The sequence below is a fragment of the Bufo bufo genome, chromosome 7 (genome assembly GCF_905171765.1).
Source record: "Bufo bufo chromosome 7, aBufBuf1.1, whole genome shotgun sequence".
NCBI classification, from domain to species: domain Eukaryota; kingdom Metazoa; phylum Chordata; class Amphibia; order Anura; family Bufonidae; genus Bufo; species Bufo bufo.
This window is the reverse complement of record NC_053395.1, coordinates 12,784,858-12,800,958: the sequence shown is the minus strand read 5'-3', so window position 1 is coordinate 12,800,958 and position 16,101 is coordinate 12,784,858. Positions and strand designations below refer to the sequence as shown.

The window sequence follows — 16,101 nt, the reverse complement described above, 5'->3', positions numbered from 1 at the left end:
ACAGTGCGTTATCCACAGATCCTCCCATAACAGTGCGTCATCCACAGATCCTCCCATAACAGTGCGTCATCCACAGATCCCCCCCATAAAAGTGCGTCATCCACAGATCCCCCATAACAGTGCGTCATCCACAGATCCTCCCATAACAGTGCGTCATCCACAGATCCTCCCATAACAGTGCGTCATACACAGATCCCCCCATAACAGTGCGTCATCCACAGATCCCCCCATAACAGTGCGTCATCCACAGATCCTCCCATAACAGTGCGTCATCCACAGATCCCCCCCATAACAGTGCGTCATCCACAGATCCCCCCCATAACAGTGCGTCATCCACAGATACCCCCCATAACAGTGCGTCATCCACAGATCCCCCCCATAACAGTGCGTCAGCCACAGACCACCATTAGTTCAAAACCTACCAAAAGCAGATCATCTGATAAGGGGGGTGGCAATTTTTATCTTGCCTAGGGCGGCAAAAATTCTTGCACCGGCCCTGCACTGCTCAACTACACAGACATACAGCTCTGCTGCATACACTGCTCATCTACACAGACATACAGCTCTGCTGCATACACCGCTCATCTACAGACATACAGCTCTGCTACATACACTGCTCAACTACACAGACATACAGCTCTGCTGCATACACTGCTCAACTACACAGACATACAGCTCTGCTACATACACTGCTTATCTACAGACATACAGCTCTGCTGCATACACTGCTCAACTACACAGACATACAGCTCTGCTGCATACACTGCTCATCTACACAGACATACAGCTCTGCTGCATACACTGCTCATCTAAACAGACATACAGCTCTGCTACATACACTGCTTATCTACAGACATACAGCTCTGCTACATACACTGCTTATCTACAGATATACATCTCTTCTGCATACACCGCTCAACTACACAGACATACAGCTATGCTGCATACACCGCTCAACTACACAGGCATAGAGCTCTGCTGCAGACACTGCTCAACTACACAGACATACAGCTCTGCTGCATACACTGCTCACCTACACAGATATACAGCTCTGCTGCATACACTTCTTAACTACACAGACATACAGCTCTGCTGCATACACTTCTCAACTACACAAACAGCTCTGCTGCATACACTGCTCAAATACACAGACATACAGCTCTGTTCATCTACACAGACATACAGCTCTGCTACATATAGTAAGTAACGGCAGGTATAGCGTATTCCTAACACTTTTCTGCAGGACGACAAACAGAAAAACTAAAAATGAAAATGAGAATCACAAAATAAAACCCTCCAGGGAAGAAAAGCATCAGTTACACTGAGAGGCGCCAGGAACCTCGTGCCTCCAGGACGTGAGGCGGTCGCTGCGCGGCTGCTCTACAATAGTTCAGCGACACAGAGAGGGAAGTATTAGAAAGCCGCACCCCGAGCCACATACACCGCCATATAATGCTGCTAACAACAGAACAGAATGTGCATGAAAACCGTACAGTATTAATCACTAGACATGGCGAAGTGCGGCCGACAGTAACGTAGCGCGGGCGCCGTCCGACATGCTGCGCCGCAGGGAAGGCGACCATTACAGGGGATAGTTAGAAAAGTGCTGAGTCCAGGCAGCGAGCACAACAATGGGAGCTCTATAGGCGGCACAATACGGAGCGCGCGGTATGTTCTCACACTAACACAATGTATAGAGTTGGGACCAAGACACCTCGTCGTGTAGATGTCGCCTTAAACTGAGCGCGTGCGACCAGCTCAGCGCGTCTGGCCAAAAATAAGGACAAGAACAGCAGGTGGTGCTGTACAGATCCAGTGTATTGCAGAACTCATTACCTGCGGTTATAAAAGACATGATGGCGGAGGAGACCACAGACATCCAGATGATAGGACCGACAACTCTGATGGGACAGAAGTAGTCAGACATTTATTCCATAAAAAGGGAAAAACACAACAAATGCCGCGTATAGTGCGGAAAGAAGCGTCACATTGTCACATCTCTACAGAAATAGGAAAAGCTGATTAATAATTATATGTTCCCCAAATGTGTCCCCGAAACATAAAGAAGCCCCTACAGCGACCTCAGTGGAGGACGGGGAAGGGTTAATGATGCCCCCATGAGGTACGTGCACTCGGCGGTGTATCTCAACTCCAGGATCCACACCTGTTACCTGCAGATCCTGACACGGATTTCCCCAGATCTCCCCCTCTGCATTGTAAAGGGAGAAATCCGCACGGACGATCCACCGGCCGCAGATCTCCGGATCCGGTCCGCAGGTCACTCCTGACGCAGGAAACTTCCGCTCCGTGTAGATGAGATACTGAGAATCCCATCTGCTTAGGCGGTATTATTTCACTCTGGAAAACCAGCAGGTAATACGCACCGTGCGCTTGTACCCGAAGGCCATCTGCGCACGCTGCGGAATACGCTCAGTCTTTCCAGGCGAATTCCCATGTGGAAAAACCGTAAGGAATTACAGCACCAGCAAAGTGTATGAGATTACCCCGATCACGTACACTTCGCCGATTATTTCCGTGCGGATTCCCAGATCTGCGGCCTGTCAGTTATGTTTGTGGTTTTAGCTGCGGATTTCACCCTTTTCAGTGGAAAACCGCATCTTATCCGCACCAAAAACCGTAATCACACATTGCAGGTATTGGTGCGGATACGCTGCGGATCTGATGTGCGTTCACCCGAACTCGTGTGCAGACGACGTAACTTTTCATTTGTCTCAAGCATCGATTCTGGATCTGATCTCCAAGGAATATAAAATAATCGTACAGTAACCCCCCCCATAGAGCCGCCATATACATTGTGTGATCGGAGGCTCCGCCCATACAGCGCTATATAGTGACTTATAGGCGGAGATTATAACGGGACGTGGACGCATCGGCCTCAGCTTATTATTCTAACAGAGGCTCCATCCCACACACAGAAGAGAACATGTAGGGGTTGAGAGAAGGAGGCGGTGAAGGTGTGTAAGTGTCTGATGGGGGTCACACAGCCAATAGAAGGACAGACGCCCGGCCTCATAGTCCAAGAAGACCCCAAATCTAGGACATGTTGTATCTACACTGAGGGGGGATCTGACTGAGCGGTGATACACTGCACATCCTGCACCAGACATATACAAACACCAAGATTTATCATTAAGTCCAATACTAGACTGCTGTCCTTTCCTTTCTATACTGGGATAGGACAGTCCGATATCACATCCTCCTTTCTGGTTCCACTCTACCTCCCAGTAATGTCTTCCTGAGGAGAGGACACATCTGCTTAACACCTGGGGACAATTCAGGAACCTTCCTGGTGATTCTGGTCTGTTCTGTTCTTCTGTTCCTGTTGCTGTTTTCAGATCTTCTGATATCTTCACATATCTATGAGCAGTGTCCTCATCCAGCAATATGTCTGAAACATGGAGCCCAAGCTCTGATGTGACATTGGTGACAATATCCCTCATAGATCGGTGTAAGGTCAGTGAGATCAGAACCTCATCCAGACCATCCTCAGACCTGCCCTCTCCACCATCTCCCCCTGTGTCCTCATCATCTCCATGACCACATACTGTAATGTCACTTTCTTGTAGGAGTCTTATTGGGTCGGTGACATGACACATCTCCTCCATGTGACGCATCTTCCTGGACAGCTCGTCCTCCTCTATTTCCAGCTTCTTGATCAGATCAGATATCTGGGACACAATCTTCTCCTCCTGCCTGGAGATCTCGCTCAGCGCTTTCTTTTCTGCCATTTCCAGTTGTTCCTTAATGTCCATAAATAACTTCCTGACGTTCTTCCTCTTATCAGAGGCCTTCTCCTGGATATTCCTCTGACGATCCTGCAGATTCTGAAGTTTCGTCAGAATTTTAGCTTTTTGTGGGTTTAGTTCCTCCAGATATTTCCTCAGTTTCTCTTTCTCCTTCTCAGAGGCCACGTCCAGCAACTCCACGTCATGTCCCCCATGCTCTCCCACCAGACAGCAGGACACACAGATACAGGCGGCGTCTATAGGACAATAGTATTTCAGCACCTCCTCGTGTGTGGAGCATTTTCTTTCCTTCGGGGTAGCAGTGGGTTCAACCAAAGTATGTTCTGATGACTTACTGTGTCTACTCAAGTGTTCTCCACAGAACGAGGCTTCACACTGCAGACATGTCCTCACAGCCGGTACAGGAGACTTAGTACAGTAAGTACAGAAGATCCTGGTCTCCTCCATATCAGGCTGAGCAGATAAGAAACGCTCCACTATGTTCCCCAGCTTCCTGTTCTTCTCCAGGGCCGGACGCTCCGGATATTCTGCTCTGCAGTCAGGACAGGAATACACTCCAGCTGCCTCCTGTGCATCCAGCGCACTCACAATACACGAGCGGCAGAAGTAGTGTCCACATCTCAGGGATACAGGATCTGTATAGAGGCTCAGGCAGATGGAGCAGTCCAGCTCGGCCCTCAGATCAGCAGACGCCATTGTGGTACGGAGGAGCAGGAACCGAAAGCTTAAATAGGAAGAATGTACATAAGAGGGCGGAGAGCTCCTGTAGAAGAATTAACCCCTGCAGCTCAGAGATTGCATTCCAATAAGAAAAAAAATGAAAACCCACTAAACGTCAGTACAAATAAGAGAAGAGTCCATCAGAAATGTTGGGGAGAGTAAAGAAAACTTCACCTCTGTCTCCTCCAGTCAGGACAATGAGACATGTGGAGTATTACAGGTGACCCCTGTAGGAGGTTGATGATGGGCTCCATCCTGAGGAGCAGCGAGTGCAATCTTCTCAGGAATCAAGCTGAATGTATTCAGTGTGCACATGGAGTGCGTCTGACGCGGGACGCTAGCTCCGTCCCCTCTCTCACCTCGGTGATCTGTAGTACGCGGCCGTCCATGTGAAGCAGGTGGGAGACACCGCGTGTATGAGCTATTGTGGCTCGGTCTCCCCGGCTGGAGTCGGATGCAGTGAAGTCAGCGGTGGCTCGTACTGGTCCTGGTCTCCTGGTGTTTTGCCCCGTTGGTGGTATAGGTTGGTTGGCTTTTGTAAGTGGATTTTTTGAAGGTGCTGCGGCTGCCATTGGGACATTCCTGAGGAGAATCAGGTGAAAACAGGGCTAAACCCGGACTGACAGATCATTACCCAGTGTATTTATTAACAGGCCGCGACTTTGTATTTGTCCTCCAATTACTCCTGCTGAAAATGCCGCCTAAGAAAAGAGATGATCCACATGGCTCTAATACTAACAATGCTAACAGGCGATCACTAACGGGAGTGGGATCAGATACAAGACGGAAACAAAATGCTTTAAGTAAATATCTGACACCCTCATCCTCTCCATTAAGAGCCCCGAACCCCGGGAATGAGATAGGGGGAGGGGAAGAGCCTGGTTTGGAAGTAAATATACATTTGGATACTGCTGAAGGGAAAGTAGTGGAGCAAGAAAAAGGAGACTCCGACCCGAAAATGGTGAAAGAAATTGTATCTGCGGTTACGAGGTTAGAGTCTGATAGGGAAGGTGGTAATACAGATTGGGGGCATCCAGACAGATGGGACCTTAATTACAGATGATTGGACAACGCTGAGGGAATGCAGGAATTGGAAAGTAGACTGTCACCGGGGGAAGACTTATTATTTAAGTTGGAGAAAGATGTAATATCTCTAAAACAAATGACTGCTGCCATGGAGAATAAACTGATAGCTATAGAAGACCGAGCAAGAAGAAAATATCTGAGATGGGTAGGAATACCAGAGGGAGAGGAAGGTTCCGATTGTGTCGGTTTTATGGAAAAATGGAGAACTGTAAACCTGGGACGCTGCTCAACTCCTTAACTATTGAGAGAGCGCACAGAGTCCCAAATCAGCGGAGAAAACCGGGAGAATATCCAAGAACAATTCTGACTTCGCTTCTTATAGAGACCGGGAGACTGTGTGGAGGGAGGTTAGAGCCTCTGAGGAGCTTCAAATAGATGGGACAAAAATAAGAGCATATCCGGACTTTTTTAATGGCTACCAGCGCCCAACAGAAAAAATATACTGACATAAGAAAGAGATTAAGGCAGGATGGGGTTAAATATAGTTTGGTGTTTCCAGCTAAACTCCGGGTGGTATATCAGGACACAATGGTCGTCTTCCAGTCCCCTCAAGAAGCAAGTGAATGGGCAGATTTAAAGGGCCTGCACCAAATGTAGTAATTGTTAATATGTTTACTTGGAGGTGGGGGGTATATGGAGTATACTGTGCATGTTAATCGAGCTCCATGTTAATATAGATCGGGGGGCAAAATGGGGGGAGCGGTTTGGGGGAGGGATCGAGTTTTTCCGAGAGAGAGAGAGGTTTTTTTTTTGTTTTTTTTTATGATTAGAATTATTTCTGCTAATGTACGAGGTTATTATTGGAATTTGGCTGGAACGATATCTGGCGTTTATATAATCCTGAAGAAAAGATGTTTTCCTGTTATTCAAGGACGCATCAGTCCTGGTCTAGGAGAGATGTGATCCTTGGTAATAGGAAACTGCTGGAAAGGAATGAAATAAGTATAAAGTATGTTCCTGTGTTTATGTCGGATCATTGCGCGATTGTAATGGAGATTGTGTCCTTGGAAAAACAGATCTCAAGGGTTTTTACATTTAATCCCCATTGGTTTATTTTGTTGAATGATAAGAACAGTATTATGGAGGAATTAAAGTCCTTTTTTTGTATTAATAGGGATTCTGCTAAGAAACAGTGGATTTGGGATGCGGCAAAGGCATTCCCGAGGGGAATATTATGCAAGCAAGTCATTAATTGGAAAAAAAAATAAGTAAATGGTAAAACTCTAAGTTTAGTACAGAAACTAAAGGATGCCCAAAAACTCTGTACAGAAGACCCCTCATTGGAAAATTTCAGAAACTGGGAAAAACTAAATGATACGGTTAAAGAAGTACATATGGAAAAAATACAAACATCCATGTTTTTCAGGAGGGTTAGGTCTTTTGCAGAGGGAGAAAGAGCGGGTAAGCTTGTGGTTACCATAATTATTAATAAAAATTAAAAAAAAGTTGGATAGATCCAATAAGAAATAATAAAGGGCAAATAGTTAAATCCCTAGAACAGATTAATATTTGTTTAGTAAATATTTTTAAGAACTATATAAATCAAAAATTAGATATAAAAGGGACGAGTTATGTCAATACCTGGATGATGTCCCCTTCAGGAAGCTTGCAGAAGCTCATAAGATTCAGTTGGAAGGGAGTATAAAGCTGGAGGAGTTAGTGAGAGCTCTACATTCAACAAAAGATAAGAAAGCTCCTGGAGGGGATGGGCTTCCTTTTGAGGTATACAAGGAATTTAGTTTAGTTCTTCTTCCAGAATTAATGGAGACCCTCGTTGAGGCCAAGAGATCAAATAAATTACCTGAATCAATGAAAGAAGCCATTGTTATTTTGATTCCTAATTTTTGATCCATTAAGGCTGGAGTCGTATAGAGCCATCTCTCTGTTGAATACTGATATCAAGTTATTAGCCAAGGTATTGGCAGACAGGTTAAGAAAAGTAATAAAAACAATAATAAAAGAGGATGAAACAGGGTTTATTCCTGGGCGATTGATATATTCTAATATTAGAAGATTATTTATGAACATTGAAGCAAATAACTGTCACGGTGGGGAGTGGGGGAAACCCCCGACTGTACAATGTAAGAAGGATAACAGATAGCTGGTAGGCCAAGAAGCCATGAAAAGGGAGCCGGTCACCTCCTATAGCGTCCCTAATTCTCTACCTAACTCCTTGCCGTATGAGTGGACCCCGATGGTACGACGGCTCATACCCTGGAAACCTGGAACCCTGAGTCGCCCTGATAATCCCTCAGATAGGAGCAGGGAGGAGACGTCCTGTTCATCCTAGACACGGAAGAGTCTCTTTAGACCTAATAGCAGGGAAAAGGAGAGACTATACACAGCAAGAGGATTGGTAAGAACACAAGACAACACACTTACCTGCCGAAGTCTCCACGAGTGGAACCCGTGCATACGTACAGGAGCCCTAACACCAAACAGGACGCTGTGCCAAACTCCGTCAGGGCCCCCATGTCACGGCGGACGTGCACAGTTAACAGATAACATACCAACCAGGCTCTGGACGAGAGACAGGGAAAGGGTCACCTCCTAATTTATCCCTGACCTCTTTCCCTACAATGCTCAACCCACAGACAAATCTTGATGGTAGATTTGCTGTGTCCACCAGCCTATACTAACAGAACCCTGAACTCCCTGAGATGGTGAAGTGGGGAGAAAGGAGCTGCCAGCTCGCACAGAACCTGGACGGGTAAGATGACATAAACAACCAAACAAGAAAAGACACTTATCTGCTGAGAGCAGGAACAAACAGCCAACCTTCCTTCCTAGCTTCCAAGACCACAATGATGAGTATAATCCGCTCAGAGCACTTTAGCTGGAGACTATTTAAACTAATGACTCCACCCAGTGCACCTGATGCGAGGCGGATCCAGCACAGCATCAAAACAAATACTAGACTCGTGCTGCAATCCTGGCTGACCTCCGCACATCGTCAGAGTGGGGCATGACAGTACACCCCTTCTACGGGTGACCTCCGGACACCCTGGACCAACCTTATCCGGATGGGACCTATGAAAGGCCCTTACCAGACGGCTGGCGTTGACATCTGACGCCGGAACCCACATCCTCTCCTCAGGACCGTACCCCCTCCAGTGAACCAGGTACTGGAGGGAACCCTGCAGAACTCTTGAGTCGAGAATCCTGGAGATCTCGAACTCCAAGTTTCCCTCGACCAGAACAGGAGGAGGAGGCAATGGCGATGGTACCACCGGTTTAACATATTTTTTTAGTAAAGACTTGTGGAAGACATCGTGAATCCTCCAAGTCTGCGGCAGATCAAGGCAGAAATCTTATATGGACCAACAAATCTTGGACCCAGTTTCCAAGATGGCATTCTCAACTTGATATTCCTAGTGGACAACCACACCAAATCACCCACACACAGGTCCGGACCAGTCACACGTCTCCTGTCAGCCATTCGTTTATACCTCTCACCCATCCTCTCCAAATTCCCTTGAATCCCCCGCCAGATAGAGGATAAGGCAGAAGAGAATCTCTCCTCCTCTGGCATCCCGGAGGAACCAGACCCAGAAAAGGTACCAAACTGAGGATGGAAACCGTATGCGCCAAAAAATGGCGACTTACCCGTGGACTCCTGCCTACGGTTATTCAATGCAAATTCTGCTAAGGGCAAGAATGAGGACCAGTCCTCCTGATTCTCAGCCACAAAGCACCTCAAGTAGGTCTCCGGGTTTTGATTGGTACGCTCCGTCTGACCATTCGACTGTGGATGAAAAGCCAACGAGAAAGAAAGTTGAATGCCAAGTCGAGAGCAGAACGCCCTCCAAAACCTGGAGACAAACTGCGTGCCCCTATCAGAGACAATATCCGAAGGAATACCGTGCAATTTAACAATATTATCCACAAAAATCTGAGCAAGAGTCTTAGCGTTAGGCAGACTTGTTAGTGGTATAAAGTGAGCCATTTTACTGAAACGATCGACTACCACCAAAATCACTGTTCTCCCGGAGGAACTCGGTAGGTCCGTAATAAAGTCCATGGACAAATGTGTCCAAGGACGAGATGGAATAGACAATGGAAGAAGTGAACCAGGCGGTCGAGTATGAGCAACCTTAGACCGAGCGCAGGTTTCACAAGCTGCCACGTAATTCTCAATACACTTACGCAAACCTGGCCACCAGAACCTCCGGGACACCAGATCACAGGTGGACTTACCACCAGGATGTCCAGCGAGAACAGTATTGTGATGTTCCTTGAACACCTTGTATCGTAGGCCCTCAGGAACAAACAACCTCCCTGGGGGACACGAACCAGGAGCTCCCTCCTGAGCTCCCAACACCTCCATCTCCAATTCAGGGTACAGAGCGGAGACCACCACTCCATCCGCCAAAATCGGCGCTGGATCTTCTGAATCACCTCCCCCAGGGAAGCTGCGAGACAAGGCATCTGCCTTGACGTTCTTGACCCCTGGGCGAAAGGTAACCACGAAATTGAACCTGGTAAAAAACAATGACCAACTGGCCTGTCTAGGGTTCAGACACTTGGCAGATTACAGGTAAGCCAAATTCTTATGGTCTGTATACACAGTAACAGGGTGAGAAACCCCTCTAACCAGTGACGCCATTCTTCAAAGGCCAACTTGATCGCCAACAACTCCCTATCTCCAACATCATAATTCCTCTCAGCGACCGAGAGTTTCCTGGAGAAGAAGGCACACGGGACCCACTTGCCAGGAGAAGGACCCTGCGAAAGCACCGCCCCAACCCCCACCTCTGATGCATCGACCTCGACCACGAATGGCTGAGATACATCCGGCTGCACCAGAATGGGAGCAGACGCAAAACGCTCCTTAATAGCCGAAAAGGCCTGCAATGCCTCATCCGACCAGACAGAGACATCAGCGCCCTTCTTGGTCATATCAGTAAGAGGTTTGACTAGCGTGGAATAATTCAAAATAAATTTTCTATAATAATTTGTAAACCCAAAAAATCGCATCAAAGCTTTCTGATTCTCCGGTCGGTCCCACTCCAGAACCGCCCGGACCTTTTCAGGGTCCATACGAAAACCAGAATCAGAAAGCATGTATCCCAAAAATGGAAGCTCTTGCACCGCAAATAAACATTTCTCCAATTTGGCGTATAACTTATTCTCCCGCAGGATCGTCAAAACCTGTCTCACATGATCCTGATGGGTCTTCAGATCAGGAGAATAAATTAAAATGTCATCAAGGTAGACTACTACGAACCTCCCCACCAAATGATGAAAAATATCATTGACGAATCGCTGAAATACCGCTGGCGCATTCGTCAACCCAAACAAGGCATTACCAGGTTCTCAAAATGACCCTCGTGCGTATTGAAGGCCGTTTTCCACTCATCCCCCTCCTTGATCCTGATCAGATTGTATGCTCCTCTCAAATCCAACTTGGAGAACACCTTGGCTCCAACAATCTGATCAAAAAGATCAGAGATCAAAGGCAGGGGATATGGATCCCGGACTGTAATACGATTCAGCTCCCGGAAATCCAAACACGGTCTCAGTGATCCATCTTTCTTCTTCACGAAGAACAAACCTACAGCCACTGGAGACTTAGATGGTCTAATATGACCCTTTGCCAAACTCTCGGCGACATACTTTCGCATGACCTCTCTCTCGGGTTGAGAGAGGTTGTAGAGCCGAGACTTAGGCAACTTAGCCCCCGGAATGAGATTCACAGGACAATCATAGTCACGATGAGGGGGCAATTCCTGAGCCCCACCCTCCGCAAACACATCCGAAAAATCTGAGAGATACGGAGGCAAGGCCGTAACGGACACTTCAGAAATAGATGTGACCAGTGCTTTAAGTGGGCCAAAAGAGGTGCCGGTACTCTATTAGGCGCCGGTGCTCCCCCCCCTGCACATCAGACCCCCCCATCACACACATATATATTAGTTCCTCTATGTACCAGTACAGTACCCCCCCCACCACCGCACATTCGTTCCTCTCTGTACCAGTACCCCCCTGCACATCAGACCCCCCCCCCCCACTCATCACACACACACACATTAATTCCTCTCTGTACCAGTACCCCCCTGCCAGGGGGGTACTGGTACAGAGAGGAATTAATATGTGTGTGTGTGTGATGAGGGGGGGGTCTGATGTGCAGGGGGGTACTGGTTCAGAGAGGAACGAATGTGCGGTGGTGGGGGGGGGGGGGGGGTACTGGTACATAGAGGAACTAATATATATGTGTGTGATGGGGGGTCTGATGTGCAGAGGGGTACTGGTACAGAGAGGCACTAATGTGTGGTGGTGGTGGTGGGGGGGGGGTACTGGTAAAGAGAGGAACTAATGTGTGTGATGAGGGGGGGGGGGTCTGATGTGCAGGGGGGTACTGGTACAGAGAGGAACGAATGTGCGGTGGTTGGGGGGGGGGGCCTGGTACATAGAGGAACTAATATATATGTGTGTGATGGGGGGGTCTGATGTGCAGGGGCCCCAGAAATAATAGAATTGTCCCTACAGTGCCTCCCCAATAGCAACACCCCCATATAGTAATTTCCACCACACTGCCCCCACATAGTAATTACCCCATTGTAATTTGCCCCCACACAGTAATTTCCCCCAAACTGCCCCCACACAGTAATTTGCCCCACACTGCCCCTACATAGTAATTTCCCCCACATAGTAATTTGCCCCCACATAGTAATTTGCACCCACACTGCCCCCACATAGTAATTTCCACCACACTGCCCCCACATAGAAATTACCCCCACACAATAGTTTCCCCCCACACTGCCCCCACATAGTAATTTGCACCTACATAGTAATTTGCCCCCACATAGAAATTACCCCACACTGCCCCCACACAATAGTTTCCCCTACATAGTAATTTGTCCCCACATAGCAATTTCCCCACATAGCAATTTCCCCCACACTGTCCCCACACAATAGTTTCCCCCACATAGTAGTCCCTCCCATAATAATTTGGCCCCACACTGCCCCCACATAGTAATTACCCCACACAATAGTTTCCACCACACTGCCCCCATATAGTAATTTGCCCCCACATAGTAGTCCCTCCCATAATAATTTGCCCCCACACTGCCCCCACATAGTAATTTGCCCCCACACTGCCCCATATAGTAATTTGCCCCCACATAGTAGTCCGGCTCCCATAATAATTTGCCCCCACATAGTAGTCCCTCCCATAAAAATGTAGCCCCACACAACCCCACATTCCCCCTCCCATGTACTCGAGGTCCCTTCCCTAATATGTCCTCCTCTGTGTCTCGTCCCCCACATGTCTCCCAAAGTAGGCACATGAAATAAAAAAATTAAAATTGGAAAACAAAATGAAAAGCTAAATACTTACCGTCCAGGGCCAGGCACTTGATCGCAGACGGAAGCGGGATGAGGCAGGCACACGTCAATGTGCTGTGTCCCGGCACAGGCGCGTGATGACGTCATCACGCACGCCTGCGCCGGGATTTCACTACCGCATAGGCCTCAGGCCTACTAGGCCTGAAGCCTATGGCGGTGATAGGCGACGGGACAGGGAGCTATGCGCAGGGCCGGACTGGGGATAAAAACCAGCCCTGGAAAAAGTTGCATACCAGCTCCACAGCATTGCGTCGTTATTTACTTGTTTATAAAAGGCGAAAGCATTCATTTTAAAACACGTGTGTAAACACGAATATGAATTTTGCCCCACAATAGCTCTTTTGTAGAACCCCCATTGTTTATATTATCACAGCAGACCAGCTTTTCCCAAACAGGATGCGATAACGATATGCGATGCGATATTTTAAGGGAATTGTGGTAGAGGTCTATTTGCAGTGTTATGGGGGATCTGTGGATGGCGCTGTTATGGGGGATCTGTGGATGACACTGTTATCGAGGGGATCTGTGGATGACACTGTTATGGAGGGGATCTGTGGATGACACTGTTATTGAGGGGATCTGTGGATGGCACTGTTATGGGGGATCTGTGGATGGCACTGTTATGGAGGGGATCTGTGGATGGCACTGTTATGGAGGGGATCTGTGGATGACACTGTTATGGGGGATCTGTGGATGGCACTGTTATGGGGGACGTATGGATGATGCACTGTTATAGGGGATGTGTGCTATGACACATAGGGCCATGAGGGGGGCCTGCATAAGATGCTATATGTGTGAATGACACACATATAGCATGTTTTGCTGGCCCCTCTCATGGCCCTATGTGTCACAGACTCACAGCATTACTTTATTAATGTCCCCTCATGTGTCCTAAACCACGAACATAACTGTCTTTGTATGCAAAGTCTTTCTTTACTGCTGAAACAATCCCTCTCCTATTGATATTGAAAATCACCAGCCTCTCTGTATTCAGCCTCCTACCTGACACACAGCCCTGGCCCCTGAACAGCCGGATGACAGCTCTGCACAAGCAGGCTTAAGGACCTTCCGTGATGTCATGATCATGTGATCAGTCACATGTGTGGGAGGAGTCAGGCTCCGGGCAATGTCTGTGCTGGAGCCTGCTGTTGGGGGCGGGGCCGGGCTCCTCTCTCTGTCAGTCACTCTGTGTAAAATACTACACCAGCCAAGGAGCCTCCTCGCTGTCGGCACGGCCGGCAGTATGTGGGCGTTCGGGTCGTGCTGGGCCCGGGGCTGCCGACCCGAACGTCCCTATTGTAATCCGCCACTGACTGCCAGCTCTCCGCTGCGCTCCGGTACCGGAAACCCACGTACTGGGCGCACGGAGAGGTGCTGGTACTCTCCAGGGCAATTTTTGGAAGTGGCGGTACTGAGTACCGCCGCGTTCCGGCCCACTTCAAGCACTGGATGTGACAAGACAATTATCCGAACAAAATTTGCTCCAACCAATGATTTGTCTCGCCTGCCAGTCTATAGTTGGGTTATAGATAATTGTATTGGACTGGCACTCATATATGGAATATAAACATGGTTTATTTGATGAAATTAAATTAGAAATAATGTCACCTGTCACAAATAAATTTTAAAAAAATACAATATAAATACCATAAATCATATGATAAAATCTTAAAACATCCAAATTATTATAGTGCAGCAACCGATGGCACTAGACGTCCTTGGACCTGTGTGGTCGTATTTAATGGACAATAGTGCCGCCGGTTTCTGCAATCCTGATGGTATTTCTGTCAAGTAACGATTTCCATGGAATAATCCCGTATATTAAAAATATCAAAAATATCTCAGATTTAAGGTTCACTGATATTTGATAAATCGGACAATTTTCAACAAAACAATGTTCACAATGTTTGCACGCTGTTAGATAACCAGTGTTAGCAGTCCGTACTTAAAATATGCCTATAGTTCCTCTACGGCACCTTTCCAAAGAGAAACAGTGTGACAGTTTACACAGCTGATACTGTTGCAGGTTACTTGTCCGCTATTTGACTCTCTGATAGAGGGCTATTGGTTGATTGCAACTTGGTTGCTCTGTTCATATAACCACAACGGTAGTTACCGTAATCAATGTTATTTTAGTTGGAGGGATATTATGCCTCCTGTGTATTTCCCACAAGTGTGGGCTTACCTCCGCCTGCGCTTTACTTGATGGGACCAACAAATAATCCTTTTATGCCGCTCAGTCTGCCGGCGTCCCGGCTGCGGTGTTAGCGTTGTTAGTGTCCCTCGTGTCTCTTCACTGCTGCCTCTCACGTGATGTGCCTACGTGATGTATGCGACAGCTTGTTTCCCAGCGCTGGCAGGATGACGTATTCCCTCTTAACCAAGAGGTATCCAGGAAGTCCTTTTCCTTGTGAAAAAAAGTGCACTTTTTGCTTCAAATAAGATTCGGGGTCTTTAGTCCAGGATATTGCCTAGATGCTCACCAAACGTGTTTCGGGGAGACGCTGTCCCCTTCCTCAGTGGTATTGCCCCGATTCCATTATGCCTGTAATTTATAGTTGCTGTCGGTATTCTTGAAAATCCGTTTCGGATCCTAGTTCTATCCAAAGTCCGGTCTGGATCTCCAAAATTGCATATTGTCTGCCTTTATTCCGTTTTCAATTATAATTATACTGCGGTTTTTTCGTACTGAGTTTTTTTCTATATATATATTGTAAGGCTGTTACCAGCCTGCATTTGTGGGAGGGGCGTCTGGCTATTTATTCACCTACCTTCCGCTCAGCCAGGCGCCCGAGCCTCACGCATCACTGCGGTATCGCACTCCTTCTTCCGACCCGTGTCTTCACTTCCGGTATACTGTGCTCACGTGCCGCCGACGTCCGCATTGCCACACGCCAGCCTGCCAGGTAATCGGGGCTCAGCTGGCTCCGTTCCAGCTGTGCCTCACGCCCGACCTGGTCTCTAGCCCTGGGGGTGCGAAGTTAGATGCCGCTCTCCCCCAGTATGTTCCGCTCACTGAAGTACAGGCGGCTGGGTTGGGGGAGCGGCATCCTAGTTTAAGTGATCTGCCGGTCACATGCCGGCTCATGATGAGTGTCAATGAATGAATAAGATGCTCGTTCAGTTCATATACTGATTCTAAAATCTTATCTGGAAACCATTATGCTCCAAGGGTTTTCCA

The 16,101-nt window shown here is 47.7% G+C and overlaps 1 protein-coding gene across 1 annotated transcript; it reads right to left on the bottom strand.

Annotated features, from left to right (window-relative positions):
• Nucleotides 1-2,909: 2,909 nt before the first annotated feature.
• LOC121008688 (E3 ubiquitin/ISG15 ligase TRIM25-like) lies at nt 2,910-4,505 on the bottom strand. Its single transcript, XM_040441385.1, has one exon. It carries the CDS (start codon nt 4,461-4,463, stop codon nt 2,910-2,912), a length of 1,554 nt encoding a protein of 517 aa, XP_040297319.1. The 5' UTR covers nt 4,464-4,505.
• Nucleotides 4,506-16,101: the final 11,596 nt, after the last annotated feature.